Here is a 25,105-nt window from a genome sequence, read left to right as displayed (position 1 = left end):
ATGCTCTGTCTCTCTCTGTCCCAAAAATAAAAAATTAAAAAAAAAAAAAAAGAACAATCCAGGTTTTGTTAGTGTACACGTGCCATTTGTTAAACTGGGAGAAAATTTCACCAAAATTGCTTTATTTTGGAGAAAGTTTAAAAAAATAAATATTCCCGCCTCCCCCCACCCCAGACCTTCCTACCTGTTGCCACTAGCTACAGCTGGCCACGTGAACTATTGTAACAGCTTCGTAATGTATAGTTTTGTTTAGCCTCTCCTTCCCCTGCCCTGCCCACATGCTGCAGGACTTGGTTTCCCAGAGTCCGAATCATCTCAGCCTCCAGCGGGCCCTCAAGCTCAGGGTACTGAGTCATGCTTCCTTCTAGGGTACAGGTCAGCAAACTTTTTCTTTTCTATTTTTTTTTTTTTGTTGTTGTTGTTGTTGTTGTTTTCAGTTACCTTTTTCTGTAAAGGACTGGAAAATAAGTATGTTTGGCTTTCTGGGCCTCAAGGTTACAGGCTTTCACAACTATTCAGTTTGATTGTTACACCAAAAACGACCGTAGATGATGTGTAAACGAATGGACTACATTCCAATGAAACTTTATTTCCAAAACCAAGGGGCGGGCCTTCCATACCCTTCTCCCTCTTTTTGCCTTCCTGTCGAACGAACTCCTCTTCATCCTTCAGAACCCCTCTTAGATGTTGCCCCTCCGCTAAAGCCTTCTCTGGCTCTCGAGGATAGTACCTTCTCGCTGGCGTGGCTGATGCACTCACATTTGTTTGCCTACCAGCTGCTCCCGCTGGGCTTTGAACCAAGGTCTGGTTCATCTTTGTATCCTCAGCTACGCTCACGTGGCACACACCGAGCCCACCCGTGACCCATGCTGCGTGCGTGCCTCTCGCTCCAAGACACAAAGTGAACCGTTGCCAGCGTTGGCTGCATGGTCTCTTTTTCCTGCGATGTCCGAAGAAGCAAATGAGGTTTCGTTTTGTTTTTTAAATAAACTTTTTCTATTGGAGTCATTTTAGATCTACGGAAAAGTTGCAGAGACAGTACAAGAGCCCCCTATGCCCCTCCCCCAGCTTCCCCAAATGTAAATATCTTACATTATCGGGGCGTGTTTATACCACTAAGAAATGGACGTTGGTACACAGCTTTTAACCAACCTCCTGATGTTATGTGGATGTCACCAGTCCTTCCATTCATGTCCTCTCTCTGGTTGAGGACCCCGTCCAGGGAACCCACTGCACCTGGTTGCCACATGTCCCCAGTCTCCTCCTGTCTGGATGGTTCCTCCGTCTTTCTGTGTTGCTTAAGACCTCGGCGGTCTTGGGGAAGACTGGCCAGGTGGCTTGTAGGATGCCCCTGATCTGCCTAGGTGTGTCTGATGGTACTGTCATGATTAGAGTGAGGTTGTGGGTTCTAGAAGCAAATGCAGTCTGAGCAGTTCTCTCAAATGAGTTTTGGGGGGCTCTCCCCACCTTAGTCCTCCTCTGTGGGGTTTCGGAATCTCTAGGTTTGGGGGCAGGTTCAGTCTTGCTCAACCCAACGTGCCTCTTGCTGCCCCTCGTGTGTTTTGGGGGCATAACCAAGGCCCGCAGGGGAACTTGGGGATCTTCTGGGGGAGGTTCTATCAGAGGGGAGAGGCCAGGAAGTATGTGGGCCGAGAGGGGCTTAACTGAGAGATAGTTATGGCCATTGGACTTGAGGGTCTAAGATGCTGACTCGGGGTGGGGGGCAGGAACAGGGGCCGGGATGAAGCAAACTCCAGGGGAAGAGTTTGACCTTGGGGGACGGGGTGGGGGGTGGGGGCGGGAATCTGGTGATGTCACTCTGCAAGAGTCACAAACCTTGGATCAGGGGTCACAGTTAAGGACAGACAGAGGCTCTTCTACCCTTCTTGCCTTTTTTTTTTTTTTTTTTTTTTTTTTTTGGAGAGACTGCGAGCCGGGGAGGGAGGGGCAGAGAGAGAGGGGGACAGAGGATCCAGAGCGGGCTCAGCGCTGACAGCTTCAGCGAGCCGGATGCGGGGCCGGAACTCACGAACCCACGAGATCGTGACCCAAGTCAGAGTCGGACGGACGTTCCAACCGGCTGACCCACCCAGGCGCCCCCTTCTTGCTTTTCGAGAGAGCCCTGTTAGGGGCAGGGAAGTCCATCCCGGCCGCGGGTCTGAGACTGTCGGCCGGGGGTTGGGTGTGCGTGTCCCCCCCCCCCTCCACCACCACAACCGCTCTGACGACCGTGCCACCCTCTCCCTCCCAGCTCCAGGACGCGCGCCCCGAGCCCGGGAGGCATGCTGAGGCCAGGCCAGCGGCAGGATGAGTGTGAACGAGGCAGGCAGCTCCGGCCGCGGGGGGCAGGCGGCCTACCACCTGCACATCTACCCGCAGCTGGCCACCAGCGAGAGCCACGCCTCGTGCCGCGTGACCGCCACCAAGGACAGCACCACGTCCGACGTCATCCAGGATGCCATCGCCAGCCTCCAGCTGGATGGCACCAAGTGCTACGTGCTGGTGGAGGTGAAGGAGACCGGTGGGGAGGAGTGGGTGCTGGATGCCAACGACTCGCCCGTGCACCGCGTGCTGCTGTGGCCGCGGCGGGCCCAGGACGAGCACCCGCAGGAGGACGGCTACTACTTCTTGCTGCAGGAGCGCAACGCGGACGGCACCATCCAGTACGTGCACATGCAGCTGGTGTCCCAGGCCACGGCCACGCGGCGCCTCGTGGAGCGCGGCCTCCTGCCCCGGCCGCAGGCGGACTTTGACGACCTGTGCAACCTCCCCGAGCTGACCGAGGAGAACCTCCTGAAGAACCTCAGGCACCGCTTCCTACAGCAGAAGATCTACACGTACGCGGGGAGCATCCTGGTGGCCGTCAATCCCTTCAAGTTCCTCCCCATCTACAACCCCAAGTACGTGAAGATGTACGAGAACCAGCAGCTGGGCAAGCTGGAGCCGCACGTGTTCGCGCTGGCCGACGTGGCCTACTACGCCATGCTCCGGAAGCACGTCAATCAGTGCATCGTGATCTCGGGCGAGAGCGGCTCGGGCAAGACGCAGAGCACCAACTTCCTGATCCACTGCCTCACCGCGCTCAGCCAGAAGGGCTACGCCAGCGGCGTCGAGAGGACCATCCTGGGCGCCGGCCCCGTGCTGGAGGTGAGGTGTCGCTCTTGCTAACGCGTGGGTGTTACTCCCGTCCAGCTGCGCTGGGACCACTGCCGTGGAGAAGACCGTTTCTTATACTCCGGGTGTCCTGGAAATGGGGCGGGGGGGGGGGGGGGGTTGGCCGGCCACGCGGGGCCACGCCGGGAAGCACCGGGGCTGGAGCGAGGGGAAACCATGGGCACGGTCTCTGTTGTGGTTTTCACGGGAAGCAACGGGGGAGCCAGGGTGGGCAGGCTTAGAATTAGCCAGGCTGAAGAATTCGGGGGGCTCCGGGAGGTAGGGGCTGCGCTGCTTGCCTGGTACTCGGCCCCCGGGGTGATCAGGGCGGGGGAAGGTGGCCCTGGTAACAGAAGTGGTGGCCGCATGGGCCCTGGCATGGTTGGCTTGCCTAGGCGAGGCACACTCACGGGTGAGTCCTTTGCTCTCAAGAATTAGCTAGCCTAGGGGAGGGGCAGTGCCTTCAGGGCCGGCCAGGCCTCCTGATATCAAAGCATCAGCTTGTAGGGAATAAAGGGCCTGATGAATACACTGTTAATCTCTACCGGGCGGGCCGTGATCTATACTCCAGTTCCAGAAAGAAAAGGACGGCGTGTCCAAACTGAACAGTTCGTGACAGGGTGTTTTCGGCAATGGAGCCTGTGTTCAAAAGGAAACCGGCAAGGCAGGGTGTGGGCCTGGGGGGCTAGGGGACAGTGAGGCCAAGAGAGGGGGCCTCCTGGCATCACCATAAAGGCGGTGGGTGAGGAAGCCCCCTCCACCCTCCATCCGATGTCTCCATTGGCCAGACCCCACAGAAGCCGTTGGTGCATCATTGTGACTGAGCCCTCTGGATGCAGGGGCAGTGGCAAGGACCACCCAGCACCCGTCACTCTTGGGGTTTTGGTGCCCGATGCATCCGTGTCTCAGATCACGGTGTAACTTTTGTCACCCGGTGAGGGCTGGGACAACACATGGGCCCGGGGGTCTGTGCCTGTGGGTTTGGAGTTCAGGGCTCTGCTCTTTTTTCCTCTAAGTAGATTGTGTCAGGATTAAGTGTTTCTAAATAATTAAGTTTCATTAAATATAACGATGTAAGTTATATTTCTTAGAGCGTTTGGGTTTATAGAAATACTGAGCCAGACAGTACAGAGAATGCCCACTTATCCCCTCACTCTCCACACTTTCCCCGTTATTTTTTTCTTGTAATTGGAAAAAAAAAAAAAAATTTTTTTTTAAGTTTATTTTGAGAGACAGAGAGCAACAGAGCATGAGCAGGGGAGGGGCAGAGGGAAGGAGACACAGAATCCGAAGCAGGCTCCGAGCCCTGAGCTGTCGGCACAGAGCCCGACGTGGGGCCCGACCCCCTGAACCGGGAGATCATGACCTGAGCCGAAGTCAGACGCTTAACCGTCCACCCAGGCGCCCCACTTTCCCCGTTATGAAAGTCTTACATTAGCATGTTACGTTTGTTGTAGTAGATGAGCCAGTGTTGACATACGATTATTAACTCAAGTCCATTATTTATACTGGGGTTCACTCTTGGTGTTGCGTATTCTGTGGGTTTGGACAAAGGCACAGCGTCACCAACTATGTGCCAGTACCCCGTCATCCAGAGTAACTCCGCTGCCCTCAAGTCCTCTGGCCTACTCATCCCTCTCCCCAGCCCTGGCAGCCCCTGATCCCTTTCCTGGCTCCATAGCTTTGCCTTTTCCTGGATGCCATAGAGTTGGATTCGTACTGGCCGTAGCCTTTCCAGACCAGCTTCTTTCACTTAGTAACACACATTTGAGGTTCCTTCGTGGCTTAAGAGCTCGTTTCTTCATCTTGCGGACTGATACCGCACCATCTGGGTGTGTTGTAGTCTGTCCATCCACAGGACCCCAGACCCTCCTTTCGCAGAGTAGGGGGGTGGGGGCCTACCCACCCTGAAGTGTTGACCTCCAGCCTCTGGTTGATCCTCCCTCCCCGCCAAGCCTAAGGCCTGACACAGCCACTCTGCTGCCATGCAAATTCACTGACAGCGCATCTAGCCTACGCCTGCCGAACACATTTCGGTTCCTCTTCCTCCCTGACGATGTCCGAGATCACCAGCAAGAAGTTATTTGGGGTTGTACAGTCTGGCCCTGTGCCAGCACGTATAGCCGGCCTGTTTCTTCTCCTATACACGTAACATAGAGATCAGCCATCGTTTTTTGTGCAGGCGTTTTATTTATTTTTTTTTTTTAATTTATTTTTTTTTTCAACGTTTTTTATTTATTTTTGGACAGAGAGAGACAGAGCATGAACGGGGGAGGGGCAGAGAGAGAGGGAGACACAGAATCGGAAGCAGGCTCCAGGCTCCGAGCCATCAGCCCAGAGCCTGACGCGGGGCTCGAACTCACGGACCGCGAGATCGTGACCTGGCTGAAGTCGGACGCTTAACCGACTGCGCCACCCAGGCGCCCCAATGCAGGCATTTTAAAAACTACTGAGGGATCAGCCACAGCGCGTGTGTTTCCTTTTAAAGCTGTGTACCCTGCACGTGTTGTCGCCTCCTCTGTTCGGATCATCTGTTCCTTCTGCAAATACTCTGCGCGCACATCTGCCACATGCCAGCCACCGTTCTAGGCACTGGGCTGCGTGGTGGCCCAAATCGACAACAGAGCCTACCCTCGCAGAGCGGTCATCCCAGCAATGAGGCAGCAGGCAGCGAAACAAACAGCAGGCCTCGTGTGTGAGCTGAGTGCCAGCCAGGACGGCAGGCATGCCCAAGGAAGAAGGGTTAAGGGGACAGGAGGTGAGAGGTGGTGCTGAGCTGGGCCCAGAAGGAGGTCAGGTGAGCCACACGGCATCTAGACGGAGGGCACGGCCAGCACAAAGCCTCGGAGGCTAGACTGAGCCTGGCGTGTTGGGGCCTGGAGGGCACAAGAAAGGGCCAGGGCAAGAGGCAGTGAGGACAGGGAGGTGATAGGGGAGTGACGGGCAGATCGTTTGGGACCCTGTGTGCTGCAGGGAGGGATCGTGTGACGGGGGAGCTACGAAGGGCGTCCATCGGTCGGTCTGGCTCCATCCCAGCTCCGGAACTTAGCGTCAGCGAAGCTCCCGGTGATCCCGTGGCCTCGTGGCGATAGTCCGTGGCCACGACAGGCACTCCAGGCCAAAGCAGCAGTGCCTGGCTCTGCGGTCCCAGGTAGAATGGAGCAGGCCACTGGCGATGTTAGAAGTTAAGTACGTAAACAAGAGGGCAGACGCAGCATTGGCCAAATCCAGCATTTACCCCTCACTGAACCGGGCAGGCAGGTAGATCTGCCCGTGCTCGGTGTGGACGCCAAGCCCCGAGGTCTCAACGCAACACAGTGAAGAGGCAGGAGTGACGTCACGGTGCCATTTCCTTTTCTAACTGAGGACCATCCCCGGCACCGGGGTGAGGTCCCGCGGCTGCCATAACAAGTTACCGCAAACCCGGGTGGCTGAAAACAACGGAAGCCTATTTCTCACGGAAGTCTGAGTGCAAGGCGTCACGCAGGGCCCGGCCCCGTTTAAGGCTCTGGGAGAGGGTCCTTTGTCACCTCTTCCAGCTTCCTGAGCCTGAGGCTCCAGCATTCCTTGGCTTGTGGCCACGTCACCCTAATCTCTGCCTCTGTTGTCACATGGCCCGTCCCTTCTGATAAAGACACCAGTCGTTGGATTTGGGGCCCACCCGACTCCAGGATGACCTCACCCTAACTAATTACGTCAGCAAAGACCCCGTTTCCAAAGAAGGCTACGTCCACGGGGCTCAGCACACGGACGGGTCAGGAGACAGGCCCCCCCACAGCAACCCCTGTTGGACATAGAGCTGGCAGCCTCGGTGCCTTCTTCTCTGAGGGCCGCCCTTGCGCAGCAGTTGTCCTGGGAGCTCTTCCCCTGCAGTTGCCCCAAGGGATTCTGGCACATTCTTCGAGGGCCGTTAGTCACCCTCCTTGCCTGGTGTCTGCACCTCATGAGTCAGATGCCTCCGACCCCGCCCTGCTGCCTCCCTCCAGCCTCGGCGGCGTGAGCCAGCAAGGCCAAGTTTCCCCAGCGGTTAGGAGCTCCTGGAGGGCGGTGCCCACGCTGGCTTCCAAAACAGGCTTGAGCCAAGTCCACGTCACGGCCATAAACGTGCTTCCTGGGGCGACCGTTTGGAAAGGGACAAGATTGTTGTAGTGTAGAGCTGGGCTTTCTCGGCCAAAGCACCACCGGCGCCCGGGGCCAGGTCATTGCCTGGTGGGGTCATCCTGTGCGCTGCGGGCTGTCGAGCGGTGCTCCTGGCCTCTGCCCCCCAGATGCCACTGGCACCGTCTCCCCCCAGATGTGACAACCGAAAATGTCCCCAGACATTACTAAGTGTCCCGTGGGGGCAGATTATCCCCCAGATGAGAACAACTGTCTCAGAGTCACAGCTCCGGATCCCATGAGACCAAGCTGTTTATTTCCAGCCCCGACCGTTGAGAAATTGTTCACAGGTTCCAGCCAGTCTGAGCAAAACGCCAAGAGTCACTTTCTAATAACAGGAATAATTTGTTGTTGTGCCTTCGGGTACACTTTCCATCCGTTGGGGTCCTTGACAACACTTCTGCCCATTTTAAAGATGAGGAAACAGGGTCCCGGAGGGGCATGCTGCTGTGCAAGTGTTCTGGGGCTGCCGTCACAAAGCGCCACAAACAGGGGTGTGGGGATGGGGTGGGGGGGGGGGGTGCGCTTAAAACAAGCAGGAATTGGGGCGCCTGGGTGGCGCAGTCGGTTAAGCGTCCGACTTCAGCCAGGTCACGATCTCGCGGTCCGTGAGTTCGAGCCCCGCGTCAGGCTCTGGGCCGATGGCTCGGAGCCTGGAGCCTGTTTCCGATTCTGTGTCTCCCTCTCTCTCTGCCCCTCCCCCGTTCATGCTCTGTCTCTCTCTGTCCCAAAAATAAATAAAAAACGTTGAAAAAAAAAAAATTAAAAAAAAAAAACAAGCAGGAATTAATTCTGTCACAGTCCCGGAGGTCAGAAGTCCACCATCAGGTTGTGGGCTTGGTGGGTTCCTTCTGCAGGCTCTGAAGGAGAATCTGTCCCTGGCCCTCTCCTGGCTCTGGTGGCCACCGACAGTCCTTTGGTGTTCCTTGGCTTGTGGTAGCACCTCTCCGTTCTCTGCCTCTGCCTTCACATGGCCTTCTTCCCTCTGTGTCGCTGTGTCTCTAATTTACTTCCTCGTATAAGGATGCTTGTCACTGGATTTAGGACCCACCCCAAACCCAGGATGATCTCACCTCAAGATCCTTATTTTAATTACATCTGCAGAAACCCTATTTCCAAATAAGGTCTCCTTCACAGGCTCCAGGGATCAGGACTCGGGCATGCCTTTTGAGGGGGCACAAGTCAACCCGCTACGGTCTGGGTTCCCCAGGCCACACCGCAGGCAGCCATGGCTGGACCGTGGTTGGAACCTGGCCTGAGTCTGAGCCTGAGTTCATGGTACGTCTCTGTCTTCACGAGAGATTTCCTCAGCCCCAGGGGCTGTAGAAGGCCAAAGATCGACATGTCCTGTAGCCTTTGGGAGAAGTTGAGTTGTTTTGAGGTTTGGGTGTCGCCAGGCCGCTCCCCCCGCTTGTGGGTTGCAGCCTCGCTATGCAACTCTGACCAGAAAACAGGAAGGGGGCACTGTGGAAAGCCGGTTCCAATCAGCTGATCCGCCCGCCCCTGCAGTTAACTGTTACTGTCACTTATTGTCACCATTTCACACGATGTCACTCGGCCGTGCTCTGCCCCCCTGCAGCCCGGCCCCCAAACTGCCTCTAGACGCGTGACATTTGTGCAGGACTGTTGTTTCGGCTCAGATGTACTGAAGGTAGGAAAAAAGAAAGAAACACCGAAGGTGCAGAAGGCAGGCTCACTAGGGCAGTGAGTGGCCCGGGGTCCTCCTTCCTGTGTGCTGGGGTCCATTGCCCACCCTGGGTGCCCTCGGAGAACCTGCCGACTCTAGACACGGGCAACTGAGGCGTCGGCCACTGAGCTGGCCACGAAGCATGCCCAGGCACGCTCCTCTCCCTGGGCCCACAGACCTCAGCATCAGGGGCTGAGGCGGCTCTCTTCATCTTTCCTGAACTGTGACAGTTGCCACCAGCATTTGCTGATGCACACAGACTTTTAATTTTGAAAGCAGAAATGAAACAAGGATGCTTGCTGGCCAGGCCATTTTCCCAAGCAGCCAAAGGCCGCTGCTTGCTGGGGTTCGGGACCTTCATGTGGCTACCGCGGCCTGGCCCATGCAGACACAGGATCCTGGCTGAGAGATGGTGACACCCTGAACCATCTGGCACACCCATGGGAGGCCGGTGACCTGGTTCAGCGTGATGTGGGACCAAGGGGGTCCTGGAGCTCACTGCTGCCCCTCACCCACTTCCGGGGGCCCTGAAGGAGCCAGTCCTGGGACTGGCATCTATGCCCACTTCGGTCCTGAGCCCCAGCCCCCTTTGGGGCCCACAAACCCAGTCTCCTGTGACTCCAGACAGCTCCCAGCCCCCCTCCACCCACCGGACTACTGGGTCTGTTCCTTCTACCATCCATTAGCACCAGTTCAGTCCACCCAGGACTGCATGCCATCGTCCTCCCTACCCTTTGCTCTCAGGGACACCTGCCCAGACTATATCCTTCATTCCCACAATTGCACGGATGGGCCAGCCCAGTGGTGAGGGCAGGTGAAGCCACTCAGCCAGGGTGACCCCGATAGAAGGTTCCAGAAACAGGTGTATGCCTCTGCAGTTAGGGTTTCTTTTTTTTTTTTTTTTTTTAAGTTTATTTATTTTGAGAGAGAGAGAGCAAGAGAATCCCAAGCAGGCTCCCCTCTGTCAGCGCAGAGCCGGATGTGGGGCTCAAACTCACAAACCGTGAGATCGTGACCTGAGCCCAAATCAAGAGTCAGACGCTTAACTGACTGAGCCACCCAGGCACCCCTGCAGTTAGGGTTTCTATTTAAGCGCTTTATTGAGACATAATTCACCCGTTTCAAGTGTACAGTTCGGTACTATTCAGTACATTCACCGTGTTGAACAGCCACCACCTCTATCTAGTTCCAGAACATTTCCATCCCCCCTAAAAGTTACACCATGAGCAGCCATTCCCCATCCCCTGCCCCGGCCCCTGGCAACCACCAGTCTGCTTTCCGTCTCTATGGATCTGCCTGCTCTGGACGTTTCCTATAAATGGAATCCTACACCGTGTGGCCTTTTGTGTCTGGCTTCTTTCACTCGGCACGGTGTTTCCGAGGTTCACCCACCTTGTAGCGTGAGTCAGTGCTTCGTTCCTTTCTGTGGCCGAGCAGCACTTCCATCCTGCGGATGAGGCTGCACTGTGTTTCTCCCTCACCAGCTACCTCGGGGCTCCGTTCCTTTGTACCGGCTGAGTCTGCAGTTGGGTTTCCTCCCCGGCCGGGCCAGCGTTACCCCATCAGTGACGGGAGGGTAGAGGGGAGGGGCGCACGTGAAGGCGATCCCACTGGAGACTCTCAGGGTTGACGGAGCCATGCCGACGGGAGGCAAGCAAAGCCTGGCCAGCAGCCTACTCTGGAAGTGCAGGCTCCCCTGGGAGGGCAGGGTAGGACAGGTAGACACGCCTAGGTCGGCCTGTCTGTGTTTGTCATCTCTGTGTGCCTGCTGCACCTGCTAAGAGGCTGGCAGTCAGAGAGAGGCTGGCGCTCAGGAACAGGGGCAGTGAACACATAGGGCAAGCTGCCCAAGGCCTCCGGAAGCAGACGAGAGCACTTATGCATGCTGTTGGGCTCCCGGAGCCAAGGTGTCAGAATGGGACGGGGTCAGAAGCGGCCGCACAGGGCTGCCTGGAGCTGGGTGCTGGTGTGGACTGCCATCCAGGGTATTTCATCCAGGGCAGACCTGAGCACAAGCAGCACAAAGACCTCTTGACCCCAGGGCTTGCTGGGCCTTCGGGTTTGTCCGGTTGCATGACCCAGCACGCAGCACAGGGAGAGAGGCCAAGAGCAGATGACCAGCTGGGGTGCCTCCTGGCCAGGCGCTCATCCCTACCCTTTGTGTGTTAGCCACGGGGGGAGCTGGGCTTGCCAGGAGGAATGAGGGTTTGAGAAAGGAGCGGGTGGCCAAGGACAGGCCTCCAGGGACCCGCTTCAGGGCATGGGCCTCAGCAGGAAGGAGGCTCAGGATAGGGAGGAAGGAGGAAGGTCGCTGGCGTTGCCTACCCACAAAGGAGAGCCAGAGCATTTGCAGCAAGAGAAGTGTTTGGGCCGGGAGTCTTTATCCGATGCCCATCCAGTTCCCAGATCTCAGGGCCCAAAAGCCTGGTTGTGTCTGCATTACATGAACGCAGGTGTTTCAGACAGTCCTAAGACCGCTTGTTCTTTTGGTGTGTTGAGGGGAAGGTTGGCAGCTGGTAGGGGGTGGGGCTTGGGTGAGAGAGGGTCTCGGGCAGCAGCATAGAACACTCTGGAAGGAAGTATGCTGATCAGATAAGTCCAGGCTAAGTCTGGGTACACAGGCCGCCTTGGGCCCTGGGCTGGAGTCACCAGACACTCCTGAGCTGGGGGTGAGCTGGAATGGGCGTGCAGCTTGGCCAGGGGGGAGGGGGGCAGACTAAGATCTCCCAGAAGTCATCCCCTACACCCCAGCCAGCAGTCAAGGCTCGAGCTATCCTGAGCCACCTTCAAGGCCGGGTGGCTAGAAGGTCACAGATGCGAACATCAGAGTCACCCATCAACAGGGGAGAGAAAGGGAGAGCCAGGGGTGGGATCTTGGGAAAATGGGCATCATAGGGAGATCCAGTGGTGCAAGAATGAGGGAAGGTGCGGTGTGGTCTGGAGGCCAAGGTACTGGGAGCCCGTGAGGGAGGTGGGCCCACCCTGGGCAACTCCACAGAGCAAGGACTCAAATCTCTGGCTGCTTCTGTCCCCAGTGTGGCCTCCCTCAGGATGTTTCGGGAAGTAGTTGGGGTGGGGGGGGCCAGGTCAGTAGAGTGGCCTGAAGGTAAGGTAGGAGCTGAAGCCAGAACCCGGAGCAGGAGGGAGACAAGGCAGGGCGGATCACACAGGGGACAAGAGGATGAATAAGGCACGTGGGGGGTCGGCTTCAGACCTCGCAGACAGAAACACGCAGCGACAAAGACTGTGCCTGCACGCCACCGACCTGGGGCCAGATCACTCTCTGCTGGAAGGGCCATCCTACGCACTGCAGGATGTCGAGCAGCGGCCCGGGTCTCAGCCGTCGCGTGCTGGTAGGAGTCCCTAAGGCAGTCAGGGTAACCCAAAATGTGTCCAGGCCTCACGAAGTGTCCCCCTGGCAGGGCAGAATTGCCCCCGTGGAGAATAAGTTTTAGGTTGATTGCGTGCAAAGAGCACTGTCGGTGTCACAGACGTTTCATGCCTAAATGGCTGCAGATGTTATTTTGGTAACATTGTGTCGTTGTACTTACACATCGACCCAACTATATTCAGCACCAACACCGAGGGCGGCTGGCAGGCAGGGAAGCAATCTCCTGCTGGCTTTCTCGGTCGTTCCCGGAAAGCGGAGGCTGGTGCTGTTTCTTGCCCTGAGATCAGCCAGAGCCAAGCAAATGGGTCACTGCTCCCAACCCGCCCCCCCCCCCCCCGCCCCTGCCCTACGCCCAGAAATCTCGTGGCTTTGTCGCCGCTCAAGCACTTGGGTTTGGCCTTCCAGGCAGACTCTGAGTGACATTTTAAAATGATATTTTAAGAGCTGCTTGTCAATACCGAAGAATGGAGCTGCCCAGTCTGGGGCCCCCCAGAGCTGAGAAGTCACCCGCTCCCTATGTGTTCCTGCAGAGGAACTTCACGAAAGCACACGAGCAGTTTCCCGAGGCGGTTAGTGCTGCTTCCAGAGCTCTGGAATTTTATCACCCCTCCACCCCTGTCCTCCTGGTGCGGCTTCCTGAACATAATGGCAGGTGTTGGCTGTGGTTTGGCTTATGTCTCTTTTAAGCGTCTCCCCGACAGGAAACAAGCCAGGGCCACCATGGTGGTTTTTGCTGCTGGGGAGCATGCGTGGTTATCTGCCCCGTTTTGGCAAAACTGTGACGCATTTTATGATTGCTTTTGGTTCAGGTGCTTGCTTGTCTGTGCTCTTTTCGTCTAATGCTTCATTTTTGTTATTAGTATCATTTTCCTTATTTGAAGTATAATTTCTTTTTGTATATACCAGGGATTGGCAAACTCCAGCCCACGAGTTAAATCTGCCAGAGCCGGTTTCTATAAATAAAGTTTTATTGGCACATAGCCACGCTCCCTCATTTACCTAAAGTCTGTGGTAGCTTTCACGCTGCCTTTCACAAAGGCAGAGCAGAGCCTTTGCAACAGAGACACAGTATAGCCCACAAAACCAAAACTGTTTATCACCTGGCCCTTTATAGGAGAGGTTTGCTGACCCCTCATACCTCTACGTTCACATGGAACATTCCGGAACTTTCCACAGTTAACTTTCTTCATGCCCTCTTCTCACCTTCTGCTCAGCTCCCCATACCCAAATATAGGAAACCAGATTCTTCCCCTCGTTGGTGAACTGGTATCACCAGCTCAGATCTTTTCTGCATTTGTATCCACACCAGGTATAAGCACGTGTTCATAAACATCTACCCGCGGGGGTGGGGGTGGGGGTGGGGGGTGGTCTGTGATATTGTTATGATTTATAGTAAGAAATATATATTTGGTTTTCCTCCTGTTCCTGGCACAGAACTGCTAAAACCTTAAGAATTTCCTAAGTGATAAGGATAATACGGTTGTGTTATGTTAACGAGGTGGCTTTTGGAAGGCATCTAAGGATGGGGGCTGGTTACCAAGAGAGCCAGCCCTGTGATTAAAGGGTGGGAACCTCAGCCCTGTGCCCCTGGCCTTTGGGGAGGGGAGAGGAGCTGGAAGTTGAAATCAAAACCGGCTTGGGTGACTCAGTTGGTTAAGTGTCCAACTCTTGATTTTGGGCTCGGGTCATGATCTTGTGGTTCATGGGATCAAGCCCCACGTTGGGCTCTGCTCTGACAGCACCAGAGCCTGCTTGGGATTCTCTCTTTCCCTCTCTGCCCCTTCCCCTCCTGCGCAGACACACTCTCTTGCTGTCCCTCTCAAAATAAACATTAAAAAAAAAAGAACAGTCACCAGTGGCCAGTGATTTAATCAGTCGTACGTATTTTATGAAGCCCCCATAAAAACCCAAAAGGAGGGAGTTCAGAGAGCTTCTGGATTGGTGAACACATGGATGTGCTGGGGGTTGGGGGGTGGCACACCCAGAGGGCATGGGAGCTCTGCGCCCCTTCCCACATACCCTGCCCTGTACGTCTCCTCCATCTGGCCATTCCTGAGTTACATCGTTTTACAAGAAACTGGAAATGGAGTGAGTAAACTGGTTTCCCAAGTTCCGTGAATCACTCTTGCAAACTAATTAGACCCAAAGAGGGATTTGTAGGAACTTCTGACTGATAACCAGTTGGTCAGAAGCGTGGATAACAACCTGGCTTTCAGTTGGCATCTGAAGGGGGGCAGGATGCAGCCTTTATGGGACTGAGCCCTTAACCCGTGAGATGTGACGCTATCTCAGGGTCAGCGGCATCAGAATTGAGTTGAATTGTAGGAGGCCCAGCGGGTGTTGGAAGCTAGGTTGGCGTTGGGGGGGTGGGGGTGGGGGGTGGGGGTGGGGAAATGCGCACGTCGGAGTTGGAGGCAGAACTGTAGAGTCTCAGAGTGGTTTGGGGGGGCCGGGAAAGGAAGGCTGGGTTGCAGATGTCCCGTAAAGTCCAGCAGGGCCGGCTCCACCCTAGCACTCTGCTCAGGCTTCTTGCTGTCCTCCTCACCCGCTCTGGGTCCCACGGGCCACTGGGCGTGTTTTTACAGCCAGCACATCTGAGCTCTGGCTGAGGGTGCCGGGGGCTGTGTGGGTCCTCCTCCCAGCCTTGTACCCTCACGGAGGGCCCTTGGAGGGTCTCCAGCCACACCCCAGGCCCTGAGACCTCCTGCGCCCTGCCTGCAAGGCCACACCACCTGCCAGGGTCATGGTGGGAGGAGGACGCTGAGTGAGACCCCAGTGTCACCTGGACCCTCCCCCATAACCCCTGGATCCCCCGGTTTCGGGGAAGGTGCTAGAGCTTGACAAGGCCAGGTCGGAAGTGTGTACCCAGGGCTGAGGCATCCCTGGAGGAAGCTAGCATCCGAGATGTCAGATGTGTGCCCAGACAGACGCACTGGAGCTCACAGCTGGAACGGGGTTGGGGGGGGGGGGGGGTGACTCAGCCAGAGAGAGGAGCATGAGGACTAGACTCTCGTGGCCCAGCGGGGGAGAGGTGGGACTCAGCCCAGCTGCAGAGTGATAAGAGGATGTCAGCAGAGGACCAGGTGTCCTATGGCAGTGGGTTTTGGGGAGGGAAACACTGCGGAAGGGGTGGCCATCCAGATGCCGGGGCTCGCTGTTGCTCTCTGTCCTCCCTGGGCCCTGCAGACCCGCGAGGCTGCCTTTCTGGTCTCTGCATAGAAAAAGTGCAGATCCCTGACCCTTTGCAACCATCTAAGGGTATTTTAGACAAAAGGGGAACTTATTTATTTTTGGGAACGCCGCATCTAAGAGAAAAGTGAAAATTATGGGTTGTATTTTAAGCACCCAGAAAGGCCTCTTTGGGATTTACAGAAAAAGTTGATTAAAAGGCAAAGCGTAGCTGGGGCCCGGGACACCCCTGCCACAGCCACCGCCCTTTCGGAAGGTTCTGAATACTTGGCTGCACCAGGACTGGACGGGGCGGGGGAGTGTCGGGCCATTTATCAGCTACATCTGCCATGCTGTCTGGGGCGGGAGCACAGCTGGGCAGTGCAGCCACATGGCCTGGCAGCCAATTTGTTTCCTAGCGATTACCCAGGATGGAGGGACTCCAGTGTCCCATCCCCAGCATCTCTGGGAAGCTGCCCTCTGAAATTCCCCCCGTGTCGGTCAGCCACCCGCTGGCCACAGCCAACTTCCAAGGCCAAGCCCTGCAAGGCTCCAGTTACCTGAGGCCCCTTGAGCCTGAGGCTCGCGGTCACCTGCCCAGCTACTGACCAGCCCTGTGACCCCAGCATGGGGTTGCTGACCAGTTCCTTTTAGGTGGAGGGGAGAATAGCACACCACGTGGCAGCAATAGACACAGGCCTGTAGCCTTTCCTGGCTCAATGGATCTCTGGGACCCAGGGATCCCCGGGGTAGCTGATTTTTTAATGGAGTTTAAGGCTTGGTCCTCAGCTGGCACGATCCTGCCCCGAGGGCGCGTGTGATAACACTGCAAACCGGCATCTAGAGGGTCGAAGCCAGGGATGCTGCTGTTCAAGGTCCTACAGCGTGCAGGACAGCCCCCACCACACACACACACACACACACACACACACACACACACACACACACAAATGATCTGGCCCCAAATGCCGTGCCAAGGCCGAGGAATCTGCTGTAGTTGAGGGGACTCTAGGATATGCAGTTAAAAATCCAGCCTGGGGCTCTGGAGCTACCACCTGGACAAAGGTACTCATTGGAGGTATGAATGTGGGGGAGATTGTGAGAAAGAGAAGATGACAAGGACATGCGGCCCCTGAGGGAACACCTTTCGTTCTACCGAAGTGCCCGGACCAGTTCCTGCCCTTCAGCCTGTGACCGCACCCCGTTCCACCATAATTTACCACCCGTAGGACTTCAGGGCCCAGAGCCAGCCCCTGCCAGGAGGCCAGGAAGACGGGAGCTGCCACGTGCTGTGTGACCTGCGGCAAGTGTGCATCTCTGCTCTGCCTGCTGATCTCTGACCCCAGGGCCTTTGCATGCACTACATCCTCAGTCTAGAAGGCTCTTGCCCCCAGTAATCTAGCTGAGTCCCACCCCAAGGCCTTCTGGGAAAGCCAGAGGTCCAGAATGTCACATGATCAGCAGAGTCATGCCAGCAGAGCTCCCGCCACCCCACATCCTGAGGCCATTTGGTGTTCCAGGGCTGTTTGTTTCTTTTTTAGTTATTATTATTATTATTGTTCAGAAAACATATTTTTTTAAATATTTACTTTTTGAGAGAGACAGAGCATGAGCGGCGGAAGGGCAGAGACAGAGGGAGACACAGAATCGGAAGCAGGTTCCAGGCTCTGAGCTGTCAGGGCAGAGCACGACGCGGGGCTCGAACTCACAGGCCGCGAAATCATGACCTGAGCCGAAGTCGGACGCTGAACCAACTGAGCCAGCCAGGCGCCCCAAGGGCTGTTTGTTTCTAACAGCAAGCTAGTCCAGTTTGATAGCCCCAGCTCTGAAAGAGCAGGGATTAAGTGTGTGCTGAGATGAGGTCACCGTAACACCAAGGTGGGGAGGATGCCTTGTGGGGAGACTCCGTGGAGAGGGTCACGAGAGCAGCAAAGGTGAATGAAAGAAGCCACGTTACAAAAGGCCACATATTCTGTGATCCCATCGATATATGTCCAGAACAGACAAGTCCATAGGGACAGAAAGTAGTGATCGGCTAATCTGGGGAGGGGGCAGGGAGTGACTGCTCATGGGGGTGGGGGGTCCTTCTTTTGGGATGATGAAATGTTCTGGAACTAGCTAGAGGTGACAGTTGCACAACATGGTGAACATACCACATGCCCCTGAATTACACATTAAAAATCGTTAAAATGGTGACTTTCATGTTATAGGGACTTCACAATTGAAACAGAAATGCAGAGTGGGGCTCTACACATCTGGAACTCCCCATGGGGACCTGCCACGTCCCCTCCCTGATTCCCTCCCATAGATCTTGCACCTTGTTGCCATCAGTAGCCAGACCAGGGAGGGTGATAATGAGTACAAGTCCCAGATGAAATTTACAGACACCATTTCTTAGCAGACAGGAGCCCAGACATCCTAGAGATCGTTCTACTGGCTCTGACCTCTTTGGTGGCTTCGGGCACACTGGAGTGTCTCCATGTCCCTGAGCCCCATCCCTCAAGAAGAGGCCACAGGACGCTTAGAAGGAATTTCTCAAGGGAGGCAAATGTCTCAAAAATGTGTTGTCCAGCCCACTTTTCCATCCATGGAAGCCCACTTTGAACACCCATTATGCCAATTGCTGAAACTCCAGGGGCCTAGTGATGGTAAAATTGGCCAGAGTGGGTCGGCGGTGGTCACTCCAGGGTACGTATCCTGGATGAGGCCGCTGCCCTTGTAGGGAGGCTCGGACCACAATTCTGCAAGCTGATTCCGTCAAAGGCCCCATAGTCAACATTTCCACATTTTAGGACCATGCAGTCTCTATCACTTATGGAACATTGCCCTCAAAGAGCAAAAGCAGACACAGATAATACATGCATGAATGGGTGGGGCCACATGCCCATAGAACCATTTATAAAAAGACTCACACTGAGGGGTCGCCTGCAAAATACCCAGCCAATCCTCCTCGAAACTGGTCAGATCTCAAAAACAAGGAAAGTCTGAGAAACTTTGTACGGAGACATCAAAGAGACAGGATGACTGAATGTGATAGGGGATCCTGGAACAGAAAAGGGACATTAGGGAAAAACTGAGGACATCTGAATAGAGCATGAACTTAATTACTAATAACTTAATCAATATTGGTTTGTTAATTGTGACAAATGCAGGGTTAACAGGGAAGCTGTGAGGTACTCGGGAATTTTGCTGGAATATTCTTACATATTGCTTTTCATAAATCCAAAACTATTCTACAATTAAAAGTTCATATTTTTGGTAAGAAGTCATTCAGCCAGGGGCGCCTGGGTGGCTCAGTCAGTTAAGCATCTGACTCTTGATTTCCGCTCAGGTCATGATCTCGTGGTCTCATGAGTTCGAGCCCCGCACCGGGCTCTGTGCTGATGGTGCAGTGCCTGCCTGGGATTCTCTCTCTCTCTCCCTCCCTCTACCCCTACCCTGTGCATGCTCTCTCTGTCTCTGTCAAAATAAAGAAACTTTAAAAAAAAAAAAAATTCATTCAGCCAGATTTGGCCTGTGGGACATAGTTTGCAGACCCTGGGCTTAGATAAGTTCCCACCACCTCAATGAAATGTTCAAAGTAAACCTCAGATAGGTAAGATCCTGGCACAGTGAATTTGGACCGCACGCACCTCCACCCTCTCCCGCTTCCCCGTTTCTGCCGGGCAGAGCCATCACCAGTGGTCTTCTTGGGTCCTTTCCTCCATCACCCATATGCTCGCTGCCTCCATATCCTTGTCTCTTCCTCTGAAACATTTTCCGCTACGGCCGGGACCCTGGCCACAGTAGCCCCGCTGCTGTGTGCAGGTGACAGTGTCACACAACCAGGGCAACGTCCCAAGCAGCGGCTTCTGGTCCAGGCCTGTCTGGGCACATAGCACAGCCCCCTGCCGGGGGTGTTTCCCAGACGAGCCCTCGCTTCTCAGAGCTGTGAGGGTCCAAAGCCAGGAGGCAGTTCTCAACAAGGATTCCTCCTCCTGTGCCTGTTCAGGCATCATCACAAGGGCGTCCCTCACCCCTCCACCTTACCGTGCCTGGCAGAACAAGGTTGTCGAGTGGGACAGGGGCTGGACCTGCCTGGGGTCGGGGTGCAGGTGGGGAGTGGCCAATCCTGGCAAAGCCCTGTAGTATGAAAGCTGCCCTTCTCTCAGGGCTAAACGTCAGGAAAGCAGTCTGATTAAACCAAGTGTATTGAACACCCAAGTATTTTGCTCCATTCTGCCCTTGACTCTCGAGACCTCTACTCCAGACATCCAGGAAAGAGGGGAGTGTAAGTAGACATTCTCTTGCTTTATTTCTCCCCCGAGATACGTCATTTTCATAATAAATCCTAAAGCCATAGTTCTTATCCTACCATGAATCAGAAGAACCCTCTCAGGCTCTGGCTTAAGAATTTAGATTCCTTGGCCTTTCCAGAAATTCTGCAGGTTTGGGATGGGGCCCAAGACTCTTATCTCTACCAAGCTCCCACAGCTCATACTTGGGGTCTCAACTTTTTCTTTCCGTCTCCCCAACCCACCAGAGTGGCACAGTAGTGGTGACTCATTGGCAATTCTGACTAACTCCCCCCTCCTATAAGCAGGGGAGCCCCAAGATAACAGGTTCGCCCACCCCAGGGATGGGGGATGGGATCAAAGGCAACCCCTTCTCCAGGGATGTGGAGAGAGTCCGTAGTGCCTCCACAAGGGTGGAGGGATGCTCCGGAGACCCCCCAGCCCACCCGTGGGAGCTCACCTTCCCTCACGCGTGCAAATGCTTGGTTTTGCTGCATAAAAAGTACCAAAAGCCCTCACTGTTCTCACGATTGCCACCCGAGTGCATGCTGTTTGGGAACTGGGTAGGGAAGTCGTTGTCCTCCCAAGATGAAACCTTCCATAATGAACTGCCCACTTACAGAACAAGTCCTCTACTCACGCTCTCCTGTCAGCGTGCTCTCTCCTGGGTACGTCCCGCTGCACAAACGCCATGCAAATCAGTTGCAAAGTGAGGTTGAAAAGGTTCAGGATTCCAGGACGTCCTCACGTGACCCGGATTTTGCTCCGACTTCAGTCACTCGTGAGTGACTTCGGTCACCTCCATGAGCAGCAGGTGGGGAAGGGAGCTAATGATGGCAGTCTGAGCTTCAGGAGGAAACGAGTCTGTCGGGCTGTTAAATGTGACCGGGTGCAATCTGCTTACTAAAGGGAGAGGATTTTCAGCTTGGCTCACCAAGCCGAGTTCGACTGTGTGGTTTATGAAGAAGACACGCCTAAATCAAAGTGGTTCAGGGTGCTAAGAATGAAAAAAACAGGCCCAGATGTAGCAGGCAGATAGAAACAGGAGCGAAGAGAGCTGCGGTCCATGGACACGAAGGCAGAGCTCGGGGCTCTGAAGGTTACATGTGACGACATTCATCATAATGCCAAAAGCCTCAGTTTACACTTAAGGTATAATAGTTGCCAATGTCTGCACCAGACAATACAGATGCTGTCACTACAAAGTGGAAATTATAGAAGATACCAGGAGAAACAGATATGAACACATAGCAAGAGGCTGGTCGAGTGGACAGCAAATCACAGGCATGTAATATGCCCAAACCATGTATTGAGACAGATCTGTGGCCATATCACAAATCCTTGACTGTGATATGAGAATAAATCTTAAGTACTTATGGAGCATTCACAAAACTCATTCCTATATCAGGCCACGGAGAAAGCATCTAAAACTTCCAAAAGTAGGAACACTACAAGCAGTACCTTTAACAATGGAATAAAACTAGAAATTAGGGGCGCCTGGGTGGCGCAGTCGGTTAAGCGTCCGACTTCAGCCAGGTCACGATCTCGCGGTCCGTGAGTTCGAGCCCCGCGTCAGGCTCTGGGCTGACGGCTCGGAGCCTGGAGCCTGTTTCCGATTCTGTGTCTCCCTCTCTCTCTCTGCCCCTCCCCCGTTCATGCTCTGTCTCTCTCTGTCCCAAAAATAAATAAAAAACGTTGAAAAAAAAAAAAAAAAGAAAACTAGAAATTAATTTAAAAAAATTTTTTTAATGTTTATTTTTGAGAAACAGAGTGCAAGTGGGGCAGGGACAGAGAGAGAGGGAGACACAGCAGGCTCCAGGCCCTGAGCTGTCAGCACAGAGTTGAATGTGAGGCTCAAACCCACGAACTGTGAGATCATGACCTGAGCCCAAGTTGGACGCTTAACCGACTGAGCTACACAAGCACCCCCAGAAATTAATTTTTTAAAGGCCCTTCCACATGGAGATTTTTTTGAAAAATAAATCATAAGTCTCTGTTAACTCCTGGATGAAGGGGGATCTATAAATCAAAATTACAGATTTTCTAAAAATCAATGACCAAAACTATGTATTATCAGAATCCACAAGACCCTTTAAAGCAGTACCAAGAGGACAATTCATAGCCATAAGCACTTTACATTCATAAATATGAACAAATGAAAGCGACTTAATTTCCCAGCTCTAAAACCTGAGAAAAAGGACCAAGTAAACCCCCAAGAGAATGATTTGGCTGTCACAACAGGTAAGATGAGCCTGCGGGGAAATTGATGAATTCCTCAAATATTTTTGGTGCAATAGGAACCCAGCAAGTCCTCACCCTATCAAAGCTTGATCTGTTCTTTAGTCTTTCTGTGATCTAGCACGTGGTTTCATTATAACCTAAACAAAAATGTAGTGAAATATGAGATACGATAACTTGTTTCATACTTGGTTTTCTCCTCCCCCTCATCCTGTTCTTCCTCCTCCTTGTTCCGGTCCCCCAGGACCTTGGTTTGGTCCCCCTAGGAGCCCTTGCTGGTTTTCAGTGTTTCTGTCCAGGTCTGTGGCTGATCGTTGGTGCCAGTCCAGATAATAGTGACAGAGCCTGTGAGAAACTGGGGGCACGGAAGTAGGGTAAGAGTCACATCCCATCATTCCTCGGCTCTCTGCAAATGCCTGCTGTCCATTTGTCCATCCATCCAGCAGCTGGCTGTTGATGAGAGCTGCTGGTTGCCCCCAAGACCCATGGGCAACAGGAAGGGAACAGAATCCAGGCAGAGGCAGGGTGTCAGCAGGGGCCCTGGAAAGCCTCCACTTTCTGCCCCATACCTGCAGGGCCCCTGAGCCAGCTGTGCCTCCTGGGCAGGCTGGCAGTGACGGGGAGGCTCCTGTCTCCCACCCCACGGCCCCCTCCTCTCACCAGCATTACCACCCTCCCCCTCATCATCATCCTTGTCCTCCCCTGGCATCTTCTCTCCCGAGAACTGGCCACCCCCTCCACTGCTCCCCACAGGGCAGTTCTGTGGGAATCACTTTCGTTGTACTTCTTACTTCTGTACTTCCTGGGACCTTGCGGGCCTGTCCGGCCCTCCGTGCTTTAAGGTCCTGTTTCTCTGTGTCCTTGCTGTGCCCGGGGAGACCAGTCCACCCAGGCGATGCTCCATGTGTCTGAGCGTCCATGTACCTGAGGGCCCCCAGAACAGTGGCCGGCACGCTTGTCTCGTGAAGGACCCCCGGGTCACTTTCAGCTCGGGCGCCGTAGTCCGAGAACGGGCACAGACCGTATGTTAACAGACACGGGACATGGCTATGCACTAGACAGAAATTTATTCATGGACACCGGAAGGTGAATTTCGTATCGTTTTCACATGTTCTTAAATGTTCTTTTTTATTTTTTTTAACAAGTGTTTATTTTTTTTTTTTTAACGTTTATTTATTTTTGAGACAGAGAGAGACAGAGCATGAACGGGGGAGGGTCAGAGAGAGACGGAGACACAGAATCTGAAACAGGCTCCAGGCTCTGAGCTGTCAGCCCAGAGCCCGACGCAGGGCTCGAACTCCCGGACCGCGAGATCGTGACCTGAGCCGAAGTCGGACGCTTAACCGACTGAGCCCCCCAGGCGCCCTTTTTAACAAGTGTTTAAAAACGTGAAAACCATTCTTAGCGCGCAAACTGTACAGAAACAGGCTATAAGTTGCCAACTTGAGGAGAGGTCCGTGCCCACGGCCGCCCTACCCTGCCGGGCATCAGGAGGGGGTCCTCTGCACAGCCACGTTCCAGTCGTGTACAGAGCCTCTGTCACTGCCTCGGCCTGCAGTGGCAGAATTGAGTCGCTTTGACAAAGCCCCAATCTTTGGTACGTGGCCCCTCACAGAACAAGTTTGCCTGCCCGTGGTTCGCACAGTCTCACTTCATCTTTAAACACCCTGGGAAGTCAGAGGTTCTCTCCCTCATTTTATTGGAGAGGAATCTGAAACCCAAGAGCTTTGAACTAATTTGCCCCTCCCCCCCGGTTGGCACCTGCTAAGGGTAGCCTTGGGCCTGCAGCCCTCCCCCAGAGCCACCAGGACCCACTGGAATCCCCTGCAGACAGAGCTGTTTTCCTGGGCTTTCTACCAGCAATAGCCCTCCACCCCACGCAGGGTTATTTTCGGAGCATTTCCGCATCGGAAAGCCCCAGGTTCAAGTGGATGCCACCGGGCCGTTTGCTCAGCAGACCGGGCAGAGCAGTCCCCCACCAGGGTCCTCCGTCCATGGACCACCTGGGCAGAGACACTACCTGTGGCACTTCTGTGCTCCATCCAGCCCACGGGACACCTCCGGGTGCCTCTTGCCATGTATGACTGTTGTCTGTGTCCCCAGACGGGCACAACCCGTCAGTGGGTGCAGGCCAATTGCTGTTTCACGTAGCAAAGTATGCCTGAAAGATATAGCAAAAGAAGTCTGGTCCCACCAGCAGCAGCTTCCAGTTGATCTCGGTGTCGCGTTCTCCGCCCCCACCAACGACGCGATCAAGACGGCTCCTGCGCGCCAGCAAGCGGGGGACAGTCTCTCTCGACCCCATCTTTGGGTTTCATTGTTGGCTAAGATATGCTGATGTTCTTTTACCAACTTCAGCCTCTGCCTGCAACCCCAGCCACTCCTCCGTCCCCACGCCCAGTCTTGGCTTGGACACGAGAGATCCGGAAGCCCTGTGTGGCTCGTGGTCTGAGGCAGGGACGGAGGCTTCACCCAGAGGTGGCATTGCAGAGGGAGGGGCAGCAGGAAGGCCACAAAAGGCGGTGGGCAGCCCACCCTGCTTGGGCGGATCGGGGGGCTCCTAGAAATGGTGACACCCGATCCACGGACGTGCAGGCATCCCCTTGAGACCCCCATCACGGAGGGTGCTCTCTGAAGCTAGAACAGTTCCAGGCACACAGCAGCCAGTCAACAAATTGTCAAGTGGATCGATGGGTGAACGAATGAGTGAATGAGAGCTTATGTGCAAAGCCTCACAAACACTTGGGAAGTGAGGTCCCTGTGGCTAGAAGATCAGGAGAACAGAGAAGGCCAACCCCGCAACTAAGACAAAGCCATTAGAGTAAGCTAGAACTTTCCGCTGAGAAAGAATGGCCACAAGTAAATCTGGGAGCAGCAGAGTTATCTTGGGTTGGGCCACCTCAGCCTGGCTGGAGGGACAGCCACCCCAGGCAGGGATCCTGGGGGACTTCTCAACAGGGGAAATCCCTCCTTGGGGCTCACCTGTCAATACGGGAGGTAGGCAAGTGCGTTTGCCTTCATGAGCTCATCGCATGG

General features: G+C 54.6%; 1 protein-coding gene across 9 annotated transcripts in view; it reads left to right on the top strand.

Moving 5' to 3' along the window:
* Nucleotides 1-25,105, top strand: part of MYO9B (myosin IXB) — a 92,553-nt gene that overhangs the window by 18,000 nt on the left and 49,448 nt on the right. For all 9 annotated transcript variants that reach the window (XR_009261042.1, XM_058727543.1, XM_058727541.1 and 6 more), the window contains exon 2: nt 2,252-3,147. Coding sequence is in view for 8 of the 9 variants with exons in the window: in XM_058727543.1 (XP_058583526.1) it covers nt 2,308-3,147 (840 nt within the window). In the remaining variant the exon portion in view is untranslated. The remainder of the gene's footprint in view (nt 1-2,251; nt 3,148-25,105) is intronic.

Source organism: Neofelis nebulosa, chromosome 4 (assembly GCF_028018385.1).
Source record: "Neofelis nebulosa isolate mNeoNeb1 chromosome 4, mNeoNeb1.pri, whole genome shotgun sequence".
NCBI lineage: Eukaryota > Metazoa > Chordata > Mammalia > Carnivora > Felidae > Neofelis > Neofelis nebulosa.
The sequence above is the reverse complement of the archived record's forward strand: the minus strand, read 5'-3'. Positions and strand labels throughout refer to the sequence as shown.